At 34.2% G+C, this 21,845-nt stretch overlaps 2 protein-coding genes across 7 annotated transcripts in view; one reads left to right on the forward strand and one right to left on the reverse strand.

Annotated features, from left to right (window-relative positions):
- Positions 1 to 281: 281 nt before the first annotated feature.
- On the reverse strand, positions 282 to 11,503 carry LOC128179618 (rho GTPase-activating protein 19-like). 6 transcript variants are annotated; one of them, XM_052847105.1, is made up of 11 exons: positions 11,426 to 11,503; positions 4,866 to 5,093; positions 4,673 to 4,765; positions 3,948 to 4,157; positions 3,446 to 3,666; positions 3,210 to 3,296; positions 2,987 to 3,112; positions 2,423 to 2,659; positions 2,019 to 2,204; positions 1,323 to 1,640; positions 282 to 994 (listed from the first exon to the last, which is right to left on the reverse strand). In XM_052847105.1, the coding sequence occupies exons 2-11, from the start codon at positions 5,083 to 5,085 to the stop codon at positions 911 to 913; spliced, it is 1,782 nt and encodes a 593-aa protein (XP_052703065.1). In that variant the 5' UTR covers positions 5,086 to 5,093; positions 11,426 to 11,503; the 3' UTR covers positions 282 to 910. The 6 variants fall into 6 exon arrangements, with proteins under 6 accessions (XP_052703065.1, XP_052703061.1, XP_052703064.1 ...); XM_052847101.1 differs by lacking the exon at positions 11,426 to 11,503 and adding an exon at positions 9,912 to 10,391; XM_052847104.1 differs by lacking the exon at positions 11,426 to 11,503 and adding an exon at positions 8,939 to 9,365.
- Positions 11,504 to 11,539: 36 nt separating this feature from the next.
- Positions 11,540 to 21,845, forward strand: part of LOC128179617 (anaphase-promoting complex subunit 4-like) — a 39,353-nt gene continuing 29,047 nt past the window's right edge. The window contains exons 1-16 of the mRNA XM_052847099.1: positions 11,540 to 11,621; positions 12,460 to 12,585; positions 12,950 to 13,049; positions 14,794 to 15,001; positions 15,291 to 15,320; positions 15,734 to 15,778; positions 16,050 to 16,155; positions 16,244 to 16,348; positions 16,466 to 16,549; positions 16,995 to 17,090; positions 18,735 to 18,796; positions 19,144 to 19,186; positions 19,645 to 19,721; positions 19,810 to 19,962; positions 20,079 to 20,134; positions 21,771 to 21,817. Of these exons, the coding sequence (XP_052703059.1) occupies positions 12,469 to 12,585; positions 12,950 to 13,049; positions 14,794 to 15,001; positions 15,291 to 15,320; positions 15,734 to 15,778; positions 16,050 to 16,155; positions 16,244 to 16,348; positions 16,466 to 16,549; positions 16,995 to 17,090; positions 18,735 to 18,796; positions 19,144 to 19,186; positions 19,645 to 19,721; positions 19,810 to 19,962; positions 20,079 to 20,134; positions 21,771 to 21,817 (1,329 nt within the window). The 5' untranslated portion in view covers positions 11,540 to 11,621; positions 12,460 to 12,468. The remainder of the gene's footprint in view (positions 11,622 to 12,459; positions 12,586 to 12,949; positions 13,050 to 14,793; positions 15,002 to 15,290; positions 15,321 to 15,733; positions 15,779 to 16,049; positions 16,156 to 16,243; positions 16,349 to 16,465; positions 16,550 to 16,994; positions 17,091 to 18,734; positions 18,797 to 19,143; positions 19,187 to 19,644; positions 19,722 to 19,809; positions 19,963 to 20,078; positions 20,135 to 21,770; positions 21,818 to 21,845) is intronic.

A 21,845-nucleotide genomic window follows, 5' to 3' on the forward strand; every position in this document is an offset into this window, starting at 1 on the left:
TATGTAGATCATATAAAGTAAAATTCTAACGATAAAGATAGGGGCGGAGGGAGAGAAGCAACTGAGCCTCTTTTTTGCTAAAATTGAATATAACTTACTAAAAACAACCCAATTTTTCATTGGCTGATCAAAAGTTCTTTGCCAATCAAATATTAACTCTCTTATCTATGTTTCTCTCAGCTGTCAACCAAAATATGACATGAATTTCAATAAATTCTTAATGATTTAAACAACAATTAATTAATTAATAGAAGTTTACAATATAAGTTGACACTTGTCTATGTTGTTTCATGATTTATTACACAACAGAAGACTTGACAATATTCAAGAATAAGTAGTATTATTTATATCTCGCTATATCTTTATAGTATTTATCTATATATTTTATTTTGGCCATATTGAAGATACAAAACAATACATACCAAAACCAAACAAAGTTTGTTCCTTTTATAATTAATCATACAAATCTTTCAAAAGCACTAATATAAAGAAAGGGAGCTATAAGTTTTGAGTGCTTTCTGACTGAGATTTGATTGTCTGAGAGTACGTACACAATGACATTGAACTAAGCACTAGATACAGCTATAATCTCTTGGTACCCATCATTTTCAATGAGGAAGGTGGGGAATTATCACAATCAGAGCTAGTGAATGAAGCCCTGGCTAGGATTCAATGGCACGTAACATCCATGTACATGTATACTTCTCCGAGGGTTAACATATAACTCGTGTTCTATACAATTAATCAGTAAAGAGAGTATTGCGTCCCTCGTCACACATTTAGTTATTCATATAGACTATATACAATAAAACAAAATATACACAGCACTTTCTATACACTGTCGTACAGGTTCTCTGTGACTTTGATGTGGAATGTTTGATCAGCACTAAATATAACACTATGTTTCTGTTCACAGCACGCTCTCCCGCGAGAGACTGGTCGGAGATTGGATGACTAGCAGGGGGGCTCTTGAGCGAGGGGTGTGGATAGCCTTCTGAAATAATAAATAGAAAATGTGATAAAATAGGAATAGAAAATAATAAATAGAAAATGTGTTACTTCATATATATTATAGAAATATTTCTGTGATTAATTAATATGCTAGGGTAACATTTTGATATATGTGTTCTTAGTTACAACAATTCTACGTTAAAACAATATAATATGCTAGGGTAACATTTTCATATACCTGTTTTCTTAGTTCCAACAATTCTACTTTAAAATATATAAGGGAATCATTTCTGAGATTTGGTACAGTAATTAATACATTTAAATCAGTACCGGTATCTTTCCGTACAGGAAGGATGAAGTTGAGACCGTACCTGTGATTTATAAGGAATCTTTTTGACAGACTCAGATATAGGAGACTGAAGACTCATTGGCGACACCATGGCGACTGGTTTGTGGTGGAGCTGTTTCGGGGTGCAGGGACAGTGTCTGCGTTCATGAGGAAGACTGGCCAGGTAGTGGATCTCGTTCTCCGTACAGGGAACCTTGGGGATCTTGTCTGGGGATGGTCGGCTCTCGGGGTGACTCCCCTCACTACTTTCACTACTTAGCCTCTTTCTGGATGGTGGGATTTTTCTGCTTTGTGTTGGAGTTTTACTCAGGTCTACTATGTGAACAGCAGGGCTTCCCGGCTACAACAAAAACAAGGGATAATTAAGATATTTTAAGAAAGAGAACTGTAGCTATCAGATACAGTGAAGAAATGTAATAGTCAATGTCTGTGCCACAATCCTGTGAAATCTTAATTCAACCTTGCATGAACCTAATGAATTAAGCCTTATGATTTATAAGGAGTGGAAAATCTCACCCTTCTAAAGTTAATATGCTACTTACAAAAGTTGGTCAAGGTAGTTTCTGAGAAGTTTGAAACTTTCTCATGCAAATTGACAATGTACATCCACATACAGTGATGCAGTACCTGTATAGGTCAACTGAGTGACTCATATGAAGTAATTCTGACTAGTATAATATTTTAGCTATTTCTACACTAGCAGTAGTAGATGTCATACCTGATTAAGACCTATCCTTGTTTTCCCATCAGGAGTCTTTGTGATGAACACATCATCGTGGTGAATATTGTCGTTTTCATCAATATTGATTGTTTTGGTTGTACCCCATGGAAGGCCTCGCGTTATCTTACTGCCATCATTGGAGCCTCGCCTCTTGTGATTTTTGTGTAAATTTCCAAAATGTTTCTGAATGACAATAAAAATGGTAAGAGATTAGAAACATGTTAAAGACCATTCATCAAGACTGAAACCACAAAGTCAGTACAATAAGTTAAATGCCTTTGTAATTATGCACATTTCTGGCACTGTTAGGGTCATAAGATCATAATTTATTTCTTATTTTTTTGGCAAGGAATGTACTTCACTTATGACGGTTTTTGATTAAGTGTTTCCATGAATTTTACCTTAATTTGTTCTCCTAGGGTCTTGCTTCTTGAATGTTTCTTTTGAGGATGTGTGCCACTGGCCTGGTTAAACCTTTTGAGTAACTTCTTCTTTTTGGACGAGTTGGGCATCATTTGAACGTGAGCGTAGAGTTTACCCAGTGCGACCTGTGTGTCAGTCCCCGAGTCTGAATCACTAGAGGTCTTTCTCTCAGCAAAACATATCACTGTGTTCACTGCCTGTGTGCTCCCATATTTCTGTAAAGCAATAAATGAAAATCAGAATCCCAGTTAATATGTGCCCTCTTTATGCCATATTTACTTGGAAATCATTTTCAAAGTTGACAAGGTAAGAAAATGCCCATGCTTACATGTATTTGATGGGGAATATAGTTACAAATAAAGATTTCAATTAATTTGCCTTGCTTGAATATAAGGTTTTGAATACTTCAATTGATTGATACAACTTATGCTGAGGCAACTGTGTATGATAAAATCCCTTTCCGTCTGGAATTCATGGTACAAGGTTCTTTCACTCTTGCAAACTGAATTGAATTGAAAGAGTCTTGGACACAATTGTCTTACCTTTGAACTGTACAGGGCTGAGCTAGAGTTCCCATGGTCGCCATCACTTTTCACTCGATTGCCTTTGCTAGGTGTTTCCATTTCCCGCCAAAAGTTGGCAATGTCTGCTGCTAGTTCTCTCGGAGTCTAAAAAGTAGCAAAGCATACATGTATATACATATTCAGGAAATATTCTAATTTTTGTGGACAGAGCTCAACCCACTGCACCATTACTGCTACTCACTTTGAATATTTGTGATCCACATTCTACCATGAAGGAAATGGCCTGGCTAAGCTTGGGAGAAATAACCTGCAACTCTTCTGGTGGCATCTACAATCCCAAAAAATACAGAATGAAACCATTTATCTACAGACATCAATTCACAAAACTATAACAACAAGTAACTAAAATTTCATCAACCAACAGGTCGTGAGGATCCAATGTGAGAGGACTCAAATTTTAAACATGAGAGCACTGACCTTTCTAGGACAGAGCAGACACGGGGCAAATACTGTCCCCAGTGACTGGGCCGTCATCATGTTCTCCGATATCCTGGACACCCTGTGTAACATGTCAATCAGACACTCCAGGAGGAGGCAGTTGGTGGGGGGCAGGGCCAGGAACAGCAGCTGTAGTCCCTTTATCTGCTTACTGCGAGCCTTCGTCTTCTCTGTCTCCAACACAACGTGCGACATCATTTCTGAAGATGGGAAAAAATAATAAGACTATTTTTTTTTTAGAAAAAAGACTCTTATTCTAATTACACAAGACTTAGAATTCCATTGCTTTACTTTCAGATCAATGTTATTTAAATATTTAACAAAAGTTTAGAAAAATTATTGGTATAAAAATGATGATCATGATTCCATTTATAGCTAATTAATATTGACATCTTATACATGTAGACAGGTACAAAGAACCTGTAAGGTTCACTAAAGTACCAGCAACATACTGAATACATGCAAAGAACCACTAACATACCGACTACTTGAAGATGGGCCTGGTAGTGTCTCTCGGTCAGTAGTGGATCGGGGAGCTCTGAAAGGTAGTTCTTGAGGACGGTGGCACAGTCGTGGGGGGTGAAGGACTCCTGGTCAAGAATTAGGTCGACCCCTTCGTTCAGCCACTCCTTCAGCAGACGCTGCCTCGCCACATTACCAGTCTTTCTGAATAAGCCCTCTGTCTTCAAATCTGAAAATTAATCCATCAGGTTATTATTCAGAAATTTGGCAGCCTTTGTGCAGCAGTTCAATTGAACTAAAAAATACCCCATGTATTTTCTGAAAATTCACCTTTATGTAACGATTAATTTTGTCTTTAGCCTTAGGCAATTCAATCATCTTTAGCCTTAGGCAATTCAATCAAATTTTACTGATTTAAAAAAATACTTTTCTGTATGTTAAGCAGTCTTAAAAAGTTTATTTACCTTTAAAATAACCAAATAAAGAATTCAAATGAGAAAATTGAGAGATAAAGTTATATATAGATGGGCTGAGAGATAGTTTGATGAACTGTATGTCGTAGAGGATTTATATAGGCAATGCCTGCTATCTCATCCATTTATGTGATACATGTATATTGCATAATAAAATATTGTTTAAATTTTAAACTAAAAATTTGATGAAAACCTTTTAAAAGACTTAAGAAATAACATTAAACTGCTGTTGGTAATTTAACCATCTTTATTGCACTGGACTTGTACTTACTTTCAGGACGGCTGAGGAACTCAATCAGAGGGTAGATGCGGGCCACGTTCTCATTGCTTAGTGGAGCCCCAAACAGGACCGAGTTGTGTTTTTCTAAAAACAGAAATCATAATTTACACCAGGGCTTCTTTTACTTATTTCTCCTGATACACAAAGAGTTGGTATTTTCAGAATTTCTCAATCATGAACTCACCTTTCTTTTTGGAGAATGGAGTTGCACTTTTCTTTTTTGGAACTGCTTCCACTTTTTCTGGTTCAGTGAACATTTCCTCTAATTTTGTTCCGTCGAGATCCAGGATGAAAGATAAATGCATTTGAACCATGATCCTGAACTTGTCTGGCATGGAGTTTTTGAGTCTGTTCACCAACTTGTCCGCGTCAGTGTGACGTCGGCGGACTGCAGGGGTCGACATCTCGTATGCTGTAAGACAGATGCAAAAAATTTACCTCACATCAAAAAGACAGTGGAGTATGACCTGCTTTATCCTTAAAAAAGATAGGTACACAAACTACAGACACAAAAGTATTGCACCAAAATCCAAAAGGAATATGACCTGCTTTATCGCCAAAATAGAGATGTCATAGTACACAAAATAAACAGTATGGGCTCTCTTTAAATATGGCACATCTTACATTGAATTACCTATCCTTCTGTTCACATATTACAGGAAATAGAGCATTAGACAGTAGCAGACATGTACGGACTGAACAAATAATGCAATTGATGATCAAGTAGCACATGGCCCCTGGGGCTCTAAAGGAAATCCTTTATCCAATTTATATTGGAGGGCCCTAGGTAATAAGCCATTGTTTGTAACTGTTCACTCAAAGTAAGCTTGTTCTACCATCAAGATAAAGTGAAGGACTTCTAATGATAGATTGAATATCAGTTAATTAGTGTCTAAAACTATTTGTGTCTAAGAAAAACAAAAACATTGAAATCAGTAATTATAAGAAAATAGTAGCAAATGCAGCTAAAATTCTATGGTTTAGAGTATAGTGAACACCAGTAGTCATTGCATCCACTAACAGTTCACCACTGATGTTATAAATGAATAAAATGTGTATTTTAAATAAAATTTGATCATCCTCTATCAGATGACCTTAGCCAGAGTTGATCATTTCAAAATGGAAATTTACAATGCAGATTTTGTCTTAAAGAAATAGGATATTATGGTATGTTTTATAGTTTCTGCAAGATTTATTAGCAAATTGGTTAGAGTTTTGATAGGAAACTAATTCACAATTAGAAAATGAACTTATAAAAAATATATCATTAGTTTATAAAGTCTATCATTTTATATATGAATTTAATTAGAGTCTCTGCAAATATGTGGTTATAATACATGTACTCTCCAATTGGCACCAGCTGATAAAAGGTTAAAAAAAGAAAAGAAAAGGAAAATACTTTTTGTCTGCTGAGTTGACACACAATTCAAAACATGAACAGTTATAATTGATGACCAACAACCAAAAACAAAAAGCCATTTATATTGAACAAAAGAAACAATAGATATTGCAGCAGATCAACACTGACCCGGGGCACTAAGGAACCTGCAGGCAAATGTTCCAACTACGTACTCTGTCATTATATATTTCTTTGATCTTCTACAGTCAATGCAACTATTCTTTAGTATGTTTAATCATCAGTTAGAGAAATTATTTTTATAAGCAAAAATAAAAGACACCCAGCCCCCCCCCCAAAAAAAGCAAAAAAAAAACCAACAACAAAAAACCCCACCCCAAATCCTGTACAATGGTATACTTTACCTGGAGAACAGAACTCCATTCAGTTAAATTTTTGATTTAGATCAGTCAGCACCACAACAAAGTCAATTGAGTTAATGCCAATAACACCACCAAACAAAGCCCACATCTAATGTTATATAACCCATCAACAGTCACATCCTAGCCCCACTGAAAGTGATGGCCACTACTGACCATATGTCCTGTGTTCATCCCCCAATGACATTTCAATAATTAATTAGTGGAGGCCCAGCCTCAGCAACATTTGACAGGCCCAGCTCAGCTGACAATAACACACAGATAATGAGCCTTATCTCCGACAGGCAATTAACTGATTTTTCACAGGGGAGTTCTAAAATTCCCTGTCTCATTTTCCACTTGGCATGGTGCAATGAAAACAAATTTCTAGATAAAGCAGATGTAGTTTACACCTTCAGAACCATGGACCATGCAGACTTTCAGAACATAAAACTATAGAAGTATTTCGATTGTACAACAATGCATGGTATGAGCAAAATCACCTCACTGAACAGAATCCGAGAACTACATGAAGTTTTGAAATTAATTTTAAATGTATCAAAAGAGAAAGTGTCCAGGCTCTAAAAAATTGACAAAAAATCAATTGGTACCCACAAACCGTGCATACTGCATAACAATCGAGTCTTCTTTCTTTTTTTTTAATGACTTTTAAATTATCTAAATTAAAACAATGTGTTTAATTAAAAAATAATGTTGTCCTTATTTTTCATGGATATTACATCTGTGAGACATAAAATTAGTTTGACAAAGAGCACAAGACCTCCTCTACATCAACACCAATGGAGGGAGGGGGAATATGGGATTTGATCTGGGGGGCTGTGATAATTAACCTGAGGATTATCTTATCATTAGCATGGATCCCCAGAGACAGGAGGTCTGATAGTCACCTAGAACTCAGATTATATTAAGCCCATGGTAATAGAACTTATCTGACCAAGTAAAGCTAGCTGTCTGACTTATCTTGCTGTAAAACCCTTTTAATGGTGAGCAAACTTTGCAATTGCCCTTAATGCATGGTGCAAGTGAAATCATTACGTAACTGAGTGCAATTTCTGAGCCCTAAAAGATTACAGACTCTTTAAACATTAATAAAGCCATATCAGAGGTTGACATATTTTTGACATTGAATGATGACATATCAAAATGAAATAAATCAAGCAATGATTAAACTCACAGTGATCACACAAGAAGTCTGTGAAGAATACATCCATATCTATTCCATAACACTTCTTCTGGAAAGGTGATAGAACCATCCTTGTTCTTAGAAGGACAGTATCCCAGACTCATATGACAATCTTATGCTTGAAGACAACTTTATAAATATGTGTGCACAGTCAGCTGGTATGGTATGGGGGCAGGAGGTCCCCCTGTCAAAATAATCCCTCCAAGAAGCTGTTCTGGTCTCAATCAAGCTGAATTCTGTCCCACTGAGTCTGTATATTCTCAGAATTTAGGGAGCTGTATAGCCTGTGTGACCACTGCTGGGTAAACACCAAGCCAATCAACTGTCAGAAATCACTGCAGAGAGGCCATCTTACTCAGGCTAGGGAAGTCAAGTCAGGGGGCTTTGTACAATTGTTTGGTCAAACAAGGGACCTTTCTCTCAGAAATACAAGATGCATCATCCTTCCTCTATGCAATTTCTTTGGTTTTGATAATAAGTTTACAAACAATTAACCTTTAGTAAAGAAGAGACCTGCCTTTTAGACCAAAGGGCACATAGAGGGGTGTAAAGTCACACTGGTTTCTTTCCAATCAATGAGCAATTGTTGGGCAGCCCCTCAGGACAGAGGCACAACAAGATCAAAGAGAGAACTGGAGTGTCCAAGTCATAAAAGTGACCAGTTAGGAAATCAAACTCCCCCATCCTGTCCCACTCTCAGTTTCCTGTTTGAACTGTCCAGATCATCTGATTATTTCTACCCAACAACAAAGACTTACTACTGGTGACCTAATATGATCAAAGGGAATATAGTGGAATTACTGGTATAGAAGTCAAAAATGGTTACTCATAAAAACTTACATATATTGATATTTTTCCTGTTTAAATTTTTTAAGATAATCTGATTAGTTTAGTCATACACCAAGGAGTTACAATTGACTCGATATGATCAAAGGGAATATAGTGGAATTTTGGATATACTTTGACAATTATAGAAGTGAGAGATGCATGATAACATGCAAACACTAAATCATACAAAGATATCTTTATATGCAATGACTTACTCAGATGGTGACTCATCAATAAAATCAAAGGAGCAAGCTAGAGTTATACAGGAACACACAATAATACAATTGACAGATGACTACTATTACCAAGATATTTATATATGTAACAAGTCAGTACCTTGTACAAACAATAAACTTGTAATGAAACATTTTGTTAATAAATTCATAATTATTTTTATATTAATTACAGTTGAAAATTTAAAAATGATACTATTGCTCACTTTATAAATTTTACAAAAATAAACTAATTACCTTTCATAGTCAGTGACCAAATAATTAATTTAGAGGAACTAATCAGCCCACCACCTATGGAGATAATGAACAGAATAACAAACGCTGGTAGTTCTTAACCTGCTCCAGATTCCAGCAAATTGTTAGAACAACATCTACATAACACTGGTCAATTCATTTAGAAGTCCCGCAGAATGTGGCTTGTATAAGGAGACCCAACAGAATCCAGTTTACACAAGCCAGTATTTATGTAAACATTAGATCAATGTTTATTGTAAACAAACTTGCTTTATAATTCAAGGAGATTTGATGTTTAGCCTTGTACATTAAGAAAACAAAGAAAATGAAAACATCTGTTATTAGAATTGGGCAGGTGTAGCTCATTTCACACAATGTTCTATTGATCTCTGTATACATAATGATTAGTGGGCATACTCATCACAGCCTTCATGACAAAGATGATAATAAACAGCAGATCCACAGTTTTTACTGTCTATTAATTGTCTTTTACTTCTATTAACTTCTAATTCAGTAAAAAGTTGCCAGATTAAGCACAGATTTGACATTTCTAACTGTCTCAACACATACCTGAATGAACCTAATCTAGTACTTATAAGCTGTGAAATAGTATATCCTGCCTGGAAAAACAGCAGAAGGGGGTCTTTGTTGGAGTCAGGAACAGTTCTCTGTTAGAGACCAACAAGTCTTTAAATCCTGCTAAAAAATCAGCTGTTCTCACACTATAGGGCATGACATACCCTAGGTCTGGCCCAGTACTAACAATTAGGTGCCAATTATACTATCCTTGACAAGAGAGTCCATAAATCTGGGTCAATGAAATTGCAATCATGACTTTCATTTAGATTCCATTAGATAACCCCATAAATTTGCCATCAATTAACTGCAGTACTCTCTTGGGATCCAGGCTTAGGATAGAATGGAAATGGTTGTTTAATGTGCTTTGTGATGAACATCCGACCACATTAATACTCACCAGCTATGATCTGCTCAAAGAAGCTGTCTGTATCAAATCTGTACATGCTGAAATGTCTTTTGATTAATTCTTCCTCAATGAATTTAAAACAATCCACATGTTACACGTGCTCAGGACAAATACCAAATATCACCATGCAAACAAAATCCACTGTTTATACTCCTTTGTCACCCTGTCAGCAATTATGTATTAATCAATGGTGTTAATTATCTTGTCAGATTTCAAAAAAACTAGGAAGACTTCTTGTTTATCTTCACTTAGGGTGCCTTGCAGTAAGAGCATGTATTAAAAGCTCAGACTTCTTGAATGCCCAATAGTACCTGTCCAATGCCTGCACAGATCTTAGCCCCTGATAACAATTGTTCATGTAACTTGACCAAACAGCTACATACATGACAGCTGAGTGAAAAATGGGCCAGTGTTGACACTAATGACAGATCAACATAGATCAACAACATGATAAGTCTACATACCCTAAAAAAAACAGTTATATCTGAGTTAAAATCAGTAATTTATCCACTTCTACTGTGATGAACATCCTAAAGGTGTGCATTTATGGTATTTCATATTATGTGTGTGATTTACATTTCATAAATAAAAATTTAACAGAAAATGCAAGCCATTTTAGCTGAAATATTTTTGCAATAAAATTCTTAATTTCAAAAATAAATCTGAATGAAAACCATTCTCTCAAAATAATATCTAATAAAAGGGTGTTATAATAAAACTATTTTCTGTAGGCAATACACGAGACAAGGTACTGTCTAATTAGTGCAGCAGATATTTTAGATTCATTTTATGAGTACCACAAAGCTATAGCCGCTATAGTAACCTTCGATAATCATAATAGCTGTCAAAAACAGATAAAGCAACCAGATGCAGATATTGATAAATCTATTATAATTGATGATCAAAATTTTATTATCTAGCCCTTTTTATTTGTATAAAATTAAGTAAAAGAGAGAAATCTGCATGACCAAATCTCAAATATTTGACTATTAATTTGATTGTATTAAAATAATTCCATACTCTTTTTTATCATTGAGGCCACTTTTTCTTCTGCTTTTGAAGTAAATGTATTTATTAAAATTGTGCAAATACAATATTTTTATTTAAATACTATTATTGGCAATTATAAATACAGTATTTGATTGAAATTTCATTAGAACTACCGCCAACTCTTCTATGAATTTCAAATTAAAAATCTGCAGTAGATGATGCTTCGATTTCATATATTTTTTCCACACTAATTTCATTTCAATCACCTGTTGTCAATCTGGTTAACAAATCAGAGCGACCAGTTACGAAAATTTATAAAATATAACTATAATATGCTATCTATTTAACTGCAACTCATATAAACCATGTAAACAGATATATACGTTATTTTTTTTTTTACCTTGGAATATTGCCAAGTCGATTATGTTAATATGGGACTATTCTGAGGAAAGATTTTCTTTATTACACGGCCTTTTAAAATGATTATGATCTAAAAGCTGTCTTTATGACCTTACATCTTCTCTAGAAGTTGCTGCACCAAATAGTTTTCTTCCTGACGTCGCTTAGCTTGAAATGGCCGCGTCATTAAAATAGAATAATTGATTGGTCATGCCCTTTATTTACGTCGTATTTCATTGGATACCTCGTTTTGAGTCCAATATGTCTGCGCCCATGGTATGAAAACATCGCAGTTCCCGTGTATTAGGGAATGTAAGATTGTATTGTCTATGCCTGTTTATACACGCGAAATCCTTGTTTAGTTAGTAATTTTATGGTTGTTTAAGTACTAGCATTGTCGAAGAGTTATCTTTGTAACTGCCACTTGAAATTCAGTATATTGCATGCGCATTTACAAAAACAGATCCTTTTTTAAACATGCATAAACAAATTTCAAGTGTCCATGGTTCAAGAAATTAATACACTAAACAGATAAATAAAAAAAATTCTCAATCTTTCTATCGTTGTTATATTTATCTGTCAACTTTCCTGATTGTTGACTTGTCTGTCAATCCACTTTCTATTGTGTTTATTCATCTGTCCACTTTCCTGATTGTTGACTTGTATGGCAATTCACTTTCATGTTTAAAGAAGAAATATTAGAGGCTCGTACAAGGCCTTAAGGTGCTCATTTCTTGAATGTCTGATATTACCCTGACCCAACGCCAAAATGTCCTGTGACAAAATTTTAAATCTATTATGATTTATTTTTCATCACTTTTTGGTGTAAAAAATACCTATTAGAGATGAACATTCATTCAAAATGTAACAGCTGTCCAAATAACCTAAGTTGTCTCTCTATAAAGTAAATGACCAGAATTTTTTTTTTAAAGCTTTTAGTTGATTATAAAGTTCTTGGTAAGGAGGATAATGCAGAATGAAGAATGCAGAAGAGTTTCTTTTTTTGCAATATAAAAAAACATTTTTAAACCTTTGACAGAGGTTATCGTACAATATCACACTATATAGATAATAATACATGTATTATTCCCCTTGCATGTACACATGGACCATCATTAATTTATGACATGTTCTAAACATTTATTTTCAGTGAACGAGAATGCCTGAAGAAACATCATTCAGACTGAAGGATGAAAAACATGTTTCAGTGGAGGTGGAATTTATGCTGTGGTCATCCAAGTTTGACCTGATTGCTTTGGCTAATGTTCAAGGGGAGGTAAACTGACTTTCAATGTTTAGAATTTCAAAAAGAAAGTACTAAAGTCACTTGTTGAGATTGTTTAATGTATAACATGCTAAGAAATTGTCAAAGAATTGAGTGCACTGATAAGCTAAAGCATGACAAAGAAAAGAAAATTCTTACATGTATATCCAAAATTGTAAAATTTAGTACCCTTTGGTATACAATTAGTTATCATGTTGTTGGTAAGTTGTTTATATCATGAGAATTAATTCTTAATCTTTTTTCTGTACTTCAAGGAAACTAGCAGACACATCAAAAGCATTGTTAAGCATTATCTCTACTAGGTAACTCGCTGTAACTTTTGTACAGAGACTGAACAAAACCATTGTGTTTTCAGGTTGTTCTCCATAGATTATCATGGCAGAAAGTCTGGTCTGTCCCACCACCATCAGAGGAGGTCAAGGTGAAAGCTTTGGCATGGAGACCGGATGGAAAAGGTAAAAATTTAACAGCAAATTATCAGGTTTGAAGAATTAAAATTTCTTAACAATTTAAACAAATTCAGCATAACAGAAGATAGTGTATAAAGATATGAGATAACTTGTACATGATCAATATTTTTTTTCTCATAAAAATGGCCATTCTAAGACTTTGCACAGTCACAGCTATGTTAAAGCTGCCCGATTTATTTCACAGCGATATGCAGAAAGTCACTTGTCTGTACTTCTTAAGATATGACGTCATAGTTAACTTTGACGTCACGATCTGCATTCCTTTCGATCGTTTTTAGGGAATGTATCGTAACGTAATAAGTGATATTCATTGTGCATAATAAAAATGCTTCATTCCTTTACATAGACACTGTTGTAAATACTAGTGATACTAAATTCAATATCACTGATATGGAGTATAAAAAAATCAACAGTTTTAAAGCTTCTTAATAGGTAAATAACTATTCATAAACTAAAGGTTTTGAGACTCCCCCTGCTACGTGTAATCTAATGAATGGTGATATGTATATGCATATAAAAAAACGGCTTGGCACAAGTGAAAAATATAAACAATCTTAATATATTTTACGTGAAATCGGGAGAGAAAATAAGTACCAATGTGAATCTTGCTGGGGGGAAACCTATATACCGATTGACCTGATTTTCTGTAAATCGAGCCTAAAAGGAAAAATGTGCCAAATTTCGATGGCCTTGCAAAATGTTTTGACAATAGAGAGGTTAAGCATTTGAACGTGTACGTCTACGGGTACGTGTGGAGCTACAAGTATGTTTACACGTACACGTGCCAAACTTTAGGGTATGTTTAATAATCTGTACGTGTAAGCGAACGTGTAAAATCATTAGATTTGATAGTTTCAACATGTTCAGTTTATTCTAACTGTTTATTAAATAATTCTATGAATTTGATGAAGCCAAAACCACAGTCGTCCTCAATTTATTGTCTGCTCTAATTAAAACAATGCTTGATAAACACAAAGTCCATATTTTTATTTAAAAATGCTACAAGTTTTTACCTCCGTGTACTTTTGATTCTACACGTTTTGTACAACTTGTAGATTTATGCGGTATGCAGAAATTATGACGTAATACACATATAACTAGGGGATTCCCCTAATTACACGTACTCGTACACGTACATGTTCAAATGCTTAACCTCTCTATTATTTCAAATAAACGAAATATTTATATGAACCCCTAGCAAGAACTGCAAAATACATTACTTATCGAAGGATTTTTCATAAAAATATTTTTGATTTAATGTCATTATTCACTTGCGCTGATGCGATTTTTATAGATTATTTACCATGTTAGAATACACCCGTCACGTGCTTAAGAAAAATATATGACGTCACAAAGATACATCAAATATAGTGTTGGATGTCACTGTTAGTATATGTAATAAAAGTTTAAAGAAACTCGCTCAGTTAAAGTATTTTTCGATAATTAAAATAGTATCATTTTTCGATATATATATAGCTTCGGGCAGCCTTAACATAGCCGCGGTTAGATTTTTGTGTCACAATCATTTCTTAATGCCGTTTAAATCCATGTGGCATCATAAGGAGTATTCACTGATCATGGTTATCATCTTGTCATGTGCATTTCATATTTCTGCATGCAGTAAAAATAAATTTGTTTCTTGATGTTTTCTAACTGAAAGAGTTGATTCAATTGAACATAAAAAGCAGTCTGAAAAAAAGAATCTTCAATGATAATTAAACTGTTTCAGTGGTTGCTGCTGGATACAGCAATGGGAGGATCAACTTGTACCACATAGAGAATGCAGACATTCTCCACTCCATTCACTTGGAAGGGGAGATAACTTGTATGGAGTGGGTGTGTCAGTTCTGTCCGGAGGATGCAGAGTGGAAACCGGATCCATACAAAGAGGACAACTTCAGGAACTACCTCCCAAAACTTCAGCCCCTCAATAAAAGGTTACTTTCTATTATTATGCTCAGTGAAAGTTTTCTTGGCAAAGACCACTGTGCATTTTAGTAACTAAAGGAAAGGAAAATAAGTTGAGAATCGATGAGACAGATATTCAAAGAAATTTATGAAAATTGATGGATGATACATTCTTTAAGAAAATGTAATGGAAATTATTTTGAAATCATTCTCTATATATTGAGTAGTTGTGGGTTTTTTTGGGGGGTGTGGAGGGTGATAGGGTAAGATGTATGGTATTTTGGGCATGATATCTTTCATCTCTTTTTTGTTTTACAGTTATGGTACCCTGTCCAAAGTATCACCAGTGTAAGTATCAGACTTAGATGTTGAATTGTTGCGTGTTTTAGTATTAAATCCAGTTATAATCGGCTTACAATGCAACCTACTATTATATCTATATGTGAAAATGAAGATGTTCATCGATGTTGTCATTCTGCAGTCAATTTGTTGACTGAGTTGTAACACTGAAGAGAGAAATGAGCTCAAATTTAAAAACTTATATGAAATCATTTTTATGTTGATCTAAGATCTACAGCATTGGAATTACTGTTATTGACAATCATGTGCAAGCAGTCCGATATGTGTATATTAAAATTTTTAGGAACTTTACTGATTATTGTGCCGCCAAGAGTGGTGCAAAGTTCAACTGTGTAATATATAAATGTGTTAAACAAAAAATGTAATGTATAAACTTCTGAAGCTTTTTTGTTCTTTTATAGGGAAGAATCTGTAGAAGACAGCAAGCAGTTGTGTGAACAGAAGGAGTAAGTGCTTGTTCAGACAAACAAAACAGATTGTGTTCTCTGCACTTAAAAATTTTTTGTCTCATTTTACTAAATGTTCTCTTCATCATTGGAGTCCACTATCCGGTTGATTAAACATGTTTCAAAATGTTTTTGCTAAGGTATATTGAAATCCCTCTTTTATTGAAAATTTTATGAATCAATTTTTACATATTCATGTACATGTAGTTATATTTTGTAAAAAAAAAAAAAAAAAGGCACTACTGGGCAATAATGTTGACTGTATTTGTAGATTAAACTTGCTGATTGTTGGCTGTAGCAGTAACTCAATGAGTATGTATGCTTTTGGGGTTTTCCCCGTCAGCAGACTCGCAGTGCCTGCCATCAATGTGGACAAGGTGATACAAACATTTCTTTATAGAGAAAATTAATCCAGATGTCCAAGATCAAGCCAACATCTATAGGTTTAATTTCTTTGTTTTCCAGATCAGGAAAATCTTGTCTGCAACTATAAGCCAGGATCTTCAGAGCTTGTCGCTTGTGCTCGAAACAGAGGACAAAGAACAGCACAGCCATTGCTACCTGATGTCGGTGAGTTCCAATGTTGCAGACAACTAGCTAAACCTCTTTTATCTCAACATGAGTTCTAAGGTTTTGGTAAACTAGCACTATCTTGTCAGTTAATAGATAGTTAACTTTTCTTTACAGTTTGACACCAAACTAATGGCTTCTCGACACAAGGAGCTGAGACTGATGGCTTTGAAGTTTGGACAAGTGCTTACTCTCAAAGAGGTATGATATGTTAAATAGGACGTGGGAAAACATTCTTTGTTTGGTATCTTTATGTCTGTCATGAAATGGTACATATCTATGCATACTTTGGTCACAATTGTTTTTCTGACATTTTGTAATTTGAACTTTTTTGCTCCATCTTCTTTGGCAATGATAAAAATATGATACCACGATTCTGTATGGATTATGCACACTGTCAGAAATTAAGAATTTGTTGGGGCTCAGCTGTAACGGATTTTGTAGGTACCCCTCAAGCATTGATCTACATCCTCAATAAATTCTAAAATTATCTTTATTCACAAAATTACCTTCTGATGAACCTATGGAATATTGGCCCCATTGATTTATGATTTCACAGAACCTGTGAACTGTTCCATTTTAAGTTCGGTAATTGTGTTTAGTTTAATTGACATAGTTACAGTCAGTTGTGTTTTGTCTTTCATAGTATCTTCAGGCCACTGTACAGCAGATGTCAGAGGCATGGGAAGACATCTTAATGGAAATGGACTCCAAGCTTCTCAAGTTTGCTGAAGACAAAAAGGTATCATACTCTCAATGCAGCAAAGTAAACACAAGTATTGTAGATTCCTAGATAAAATCCTAGTTAAAATCTTTTTTTTACTTTTTTTTACTTTTTTTTACTTTTTTTTTTCAAATGTAGAATTGAATTTTTATTATGTAATGCTTTTTGACATGTTCCCCTGATTTACCGATTGTATTTTACAGCAAGATATCTTAATTTGTACTATTATTACTTACTGCATCAGATGAACGTGATTATTTGATTGTATTTCAATCTTCCAGGTCTTTTATTTTCATTGGCAAGCTCTACTTCAAATGTTTTCATGATTTTTCAAGGCCTCATACTTTTCGTTTCTATATACCGCCATTACAGTATTGGAATTTCAGAATTACACGCCCGATGTGAATTACAACAACTTTTTATGCACTAGGTTTTATATTGCGATTTCTGTATAAAATTGTATTGTTGTATGTATTGCTATATTTTATTTGTCATATATTGTGTAAATCACCTAATTTAATTGTTGAATCATATTTTATACATTAGTCTATGTTATTGCCGGTGACTGCCGGTGGCTGCCAGTGCTGCCGGTGATCCCTAGGGAAGCGCGTGGGTCACCGGGGGGACTCTGTATGTTTATAAATAGGGGAGATCACTCTATCCGGTGGACACAGGGTTTAGCAATTGAGGTTAGAGGGTGTTTTTTTTACTAATTCGTTTATTTTAGGTAGAATTAGGGGATTTTGAGTAATTTATTTATTATTTCATCGTTGTATTACAGGTTAATCTCGTTTACACGATGTTTATTAATATTTAGGGAGTTTATATTGGATTAATTTCGATACAGACGACGTAGTTCATTTTATTTACGGTTAGACAAAGGGTTTATCTCTGAAGTCTTGCCGATTAAATAATTAGTAAACGTTAATAGTTCTTTGAAATTTTATTATTCTAAATAAGTGAATTATCGATATTTGATAATATTATTACAGTAGGAATAGTTTATTCGCAAATTTAGATTATTTGTGAGATATAATTGGCAAAGTTTTGCGTTAACAGTTAAGTGAGATATAGTCTGGTAATTCTAGATTATTTCTCGATTTTAGTAATATTTATTTGTACACTAATCGGTCATTCTCTTTTAGTGCTCCGCCCCCCCCCCCCCCCTTTTATTGAATTAACGTAAACTTTAAATAAGTCTTATATTTAATTACCCTCGGTATAACTTAAATACGGGTCCAAAACACAGGTGATTCTTGTGTTAATTTAAAAGAAGCAATAATTATGAGAAATTCGTAATTTGGTAGAATTAAACCCACGGGTAATTCTCGTGCAGGATTGCGTATATATATTTGTGCATATCAAGCACTCAGGTCCGTTACATATTTTTTGACAGTTGTGAACTATACGAAATTATGATCAAAGTTTGGCATATTAGACAATTTTTATCCTTGTTATCCTTGATACAAAAAGGTGAAATCACAGAATTACATATAAGTACTCCTGTAAAATAAATACTTGTGTATATATGGTAAGCTGATTAAATGTATTGGTTCACCACCCAATGTACATGTATGATCTTCTGTACTGTAAGTGTACAGGGGTGTACAAAATTGTGTCAGTTATGAAGTTCTATGTAAAGGCTTGAATAATTTATTGCAGGCAGCAGGTACAGGGACAGTGAGCAATGATTTCCTAGAGCTTCTGCTGTTTGGAACACCCAGGTATGAAAGTCACAGAAATACATGTAGGTATGAGAGAAACAACAGGAAAGATAGCAGATCAGGTTCTCACATTACTTCTGTTTGGAACATCCTGGTCTGAAAGTCACAGAAATAGGAATTACAGTTACAAAATGACAGGAAAAATAGCAGATCAGGTTCTCAGATTACTTCTCCCATAATTAACTCTGAGAAACATGTACCTATATAGCATGGAGGTAGTGAACTTGGTAGAAAACAAGTATCGGAACATGCTGGTATGAAAGTAAAAGTACATGTAAAAAAGTAAATATACCCAACAAAATAGCAAGTAAAATATATAGTAACCGTGGTGCCTTGTCTATTTTCAGTCCAGAACTACAGACTTTCCTCTTGAATGATTTGACTGGCAAGGTTGGTATGAAAAAAATATATTGTCAATAAAATTAAAACATAGAAAAGCACACAAAATTAACAGTGGACTATCGGTATAACTCATTTTCTACAAAAAGCTAAACTTTATGCGAGTTCCCTAGATTTAGTGTCAGTTAGTGAATATAGGAAGGATAGGGGATAGACACATTTTATCTATGGTACTTATCATATGTATAAAGAATGTGTAACATCAAATAGGCAGTAAAGAAAATTATTGCATGTGTTTGTGAATCATGTGTCAATACTTTAGAAAGTTAATGTGTTTTTAAAAGAGATCTACACTCTTTCCTTGTCATGATTGAGAATTAAGATATCTTCTCAAGGTCACTAAGTGTCTTTATTTCAATTGTTGCATGGTACAGCAGTGTTGTTATGTGAAATAATTTTTGACCAGGATGCATTCCAGAATTTTTATACTGTTCATATTTTTTTTGTAGGGTTTGCAGAAATTGGGACATTCTATAGAAACTTCCTACTCCAACATTCAGAAACTGGTTGTGAAACATTTACAAGTGTAAGTTTATATTTGTATCAATTTTGCAGCTATCAATTTCATTACATAAATACATTTATATTATGATCCTCCTCCTACATCTTGACAGGGTGAGTCAGGCCATCCTGTACCACCTGGCCGAGTTGAGGGGAATGTCTCTGTGGTACGAGAAGTTTGGAGTTCTAGGGCTGACCACACAGACTCTCCACACTGCCATCATGACGGTCGGATCGTTCGTCCTCAAATCCAGTGAACTCCAACAGTGAGTACCGGGTACAGCAGCCATGCTCAGTATCTCTTAGTTGTCAGTGGGGTATCAGCTCATCGATATATAAGACCTCTCTAAGCTTTTGAATCTGTTTGAATTTTATTTTTTAGAGTTATAGATGACAGTATAAAGAATTTCAAGGCATTCTTCCGGTGGTTGTATGTAGGTAAGAATTTCCTTCGATCATTGAAACATACCATTTAAATAACTTACCAGGTACCTCCTTTGAATACAAAGTTTGAGTTTATTTACTATATTTTAAGGAGGTTGGGGACATTCTCGCCCCAATCGCTAAACCATATATTTTCTGGTTCCTCATGTCTAGATGCATGGATTGGTTAAATGGCATCAGCTCCCCCATCATTGATTACCTATCTTAAACAAGACCAAGACCCCCTCCCAAACACCCATTTTCCTTAAAGCGACATATTTTCTTGATATTGCTAGTCATTTAAAGTTGTATATTGAGAAGTGGTTTGAGCAAGTGCCTGAAATGACTGGTGTTTTTTTCTAACAAGTGATCAGATATTTTGAAAATGATTTAGATCCTTTCCCTAAATCATGAAACCTTTTATCACAGATTTGAAAAAGATCTTGTTGGTCTCTTAGTTTAAGAGAATAGCTTATTCTCACCAGTAATGCATAGATTTGTCAGTCTCAAATGTTTATTTTTTCATCTGTAATCTTGTAGAGATTAATTCTTCAAGTTATCATGAAAGTTGATAAAATATCAAAGAAACAGTGCAATATACAAAAAAAGAAAAACCATTTAGCCAATTTAAGGTAGTCCTATACTCGGCACTAAATGGGCTCAATCATTAAAAGCTTAGCTTTAAATGATAAATATACATTCTAGCAATACACATACAAAAGAAAATATGCATGTTTACATGCTAGTTTGTTTGTTATCACCTCTCAGACGGGTGTACCCCCTTGCGAAAATTATTGACAATTATGAAATTTGCCAGACGTCCGTTTTTCCTAAAAATAATTAACAATTTTGGGAAAATTAGAACTGAACATACAAAATAGAGTATAAATATTTATTTAAGCCATATCTCATCATTAATTTTTCGCAAATTTTTGTAAGTAAGTACGCTTTATGGACCTGATGTATCAAAATAGAATACAAAAAATACAATGCTAGTATCGCGTTTGGTAATTTTTTTTACTATTTTATGGACTCGAACTTAAATTCATGGTGTTTTTTCTATATATTGACATCTTAGAAAAAAGATTTGGTAAAATAAATTATATGTTGATGGATTACTTTTCACGCTATAAGCTCTAAACCAAGTAGACCCTGAGGAAAAAATCTGTAAAAATCACATTTTGCTACAGTTTTCTGCCTAGCTATGTCAACAATGTTAGATATCATTTAAACATTAATTAATTGACGATTTATTAAATTCGAAATAGCTTCTGTCTCTAAATTTAAACCGATTTTAGTAAAAGAAAAAGAAAAATTCAGAAACTTCGTCTTTCATTTTACCTTAACAGAATCGAGTTTCTCAACATTAATCATTTCTATCTCTCATAGAATACATATATTACCGTTCTAATTGCTTAATACTGCCATTGTTTACAACAGCGATGAAAAGCAAAATCAATACCGGGTATTTAAAACGCTTTGTAAAAGTCGAACCAATATTGTAAAATCCGTATTATGACGTAGTGCGATACTCGGACTACTTTAATTGGAATGTTTGTTTTTAGCACTTTCTCAATTTTTATCATTACTGAATAAGTTGCGTTTAAGATGCTGTGTCTGATGAACACATTTCTTTTTTTGTTTCTTTAAGTTATACAAAGAATGTCAAATGAAAAACCACCTGCAGATCTGATAAAGGTATATTTTTAAAAAAAAATTGGTTTAC

Source organism: Crassostrea angulata, chromosome 4 (assembly GCF_025612915.1).
Source record: "Crassostrea angulata isolate pt1a10 chromosome 4, ASM2561291v2, whole genome shotgun sequence".
In the NCBI taxonomy this organism is placed as follows: domain Eukaryota; kingdom Metazoa; phylum Mollusca; class Bivalvia; order Ostreida; family Ostreidae; genus Magallana; species Magallana angulata.

Coding starts and splice junctions, on each gene's coding strand:
- LOC128179618 (XM_052847100.1), bottom strand. CDS start 7,710: ATGGTTCTATCACCTTTCCAGAAGAAGTGTTATGGAATAGATATGGAT. Junction 3,113..3,209: donor GTGGATCACAAATATTCAAA/GTGAGTAGCAGT, acceptor GCTACTTTTTAG/ACTCCGAGAGAACTAGCAGC. Junction 2,205..2,422: donor CCCTAGGAGAACAAATTAAG/GTAAAATTCATG, acceptor ATTGTCATTCAG/AAACATTTTGGAAATTTACA.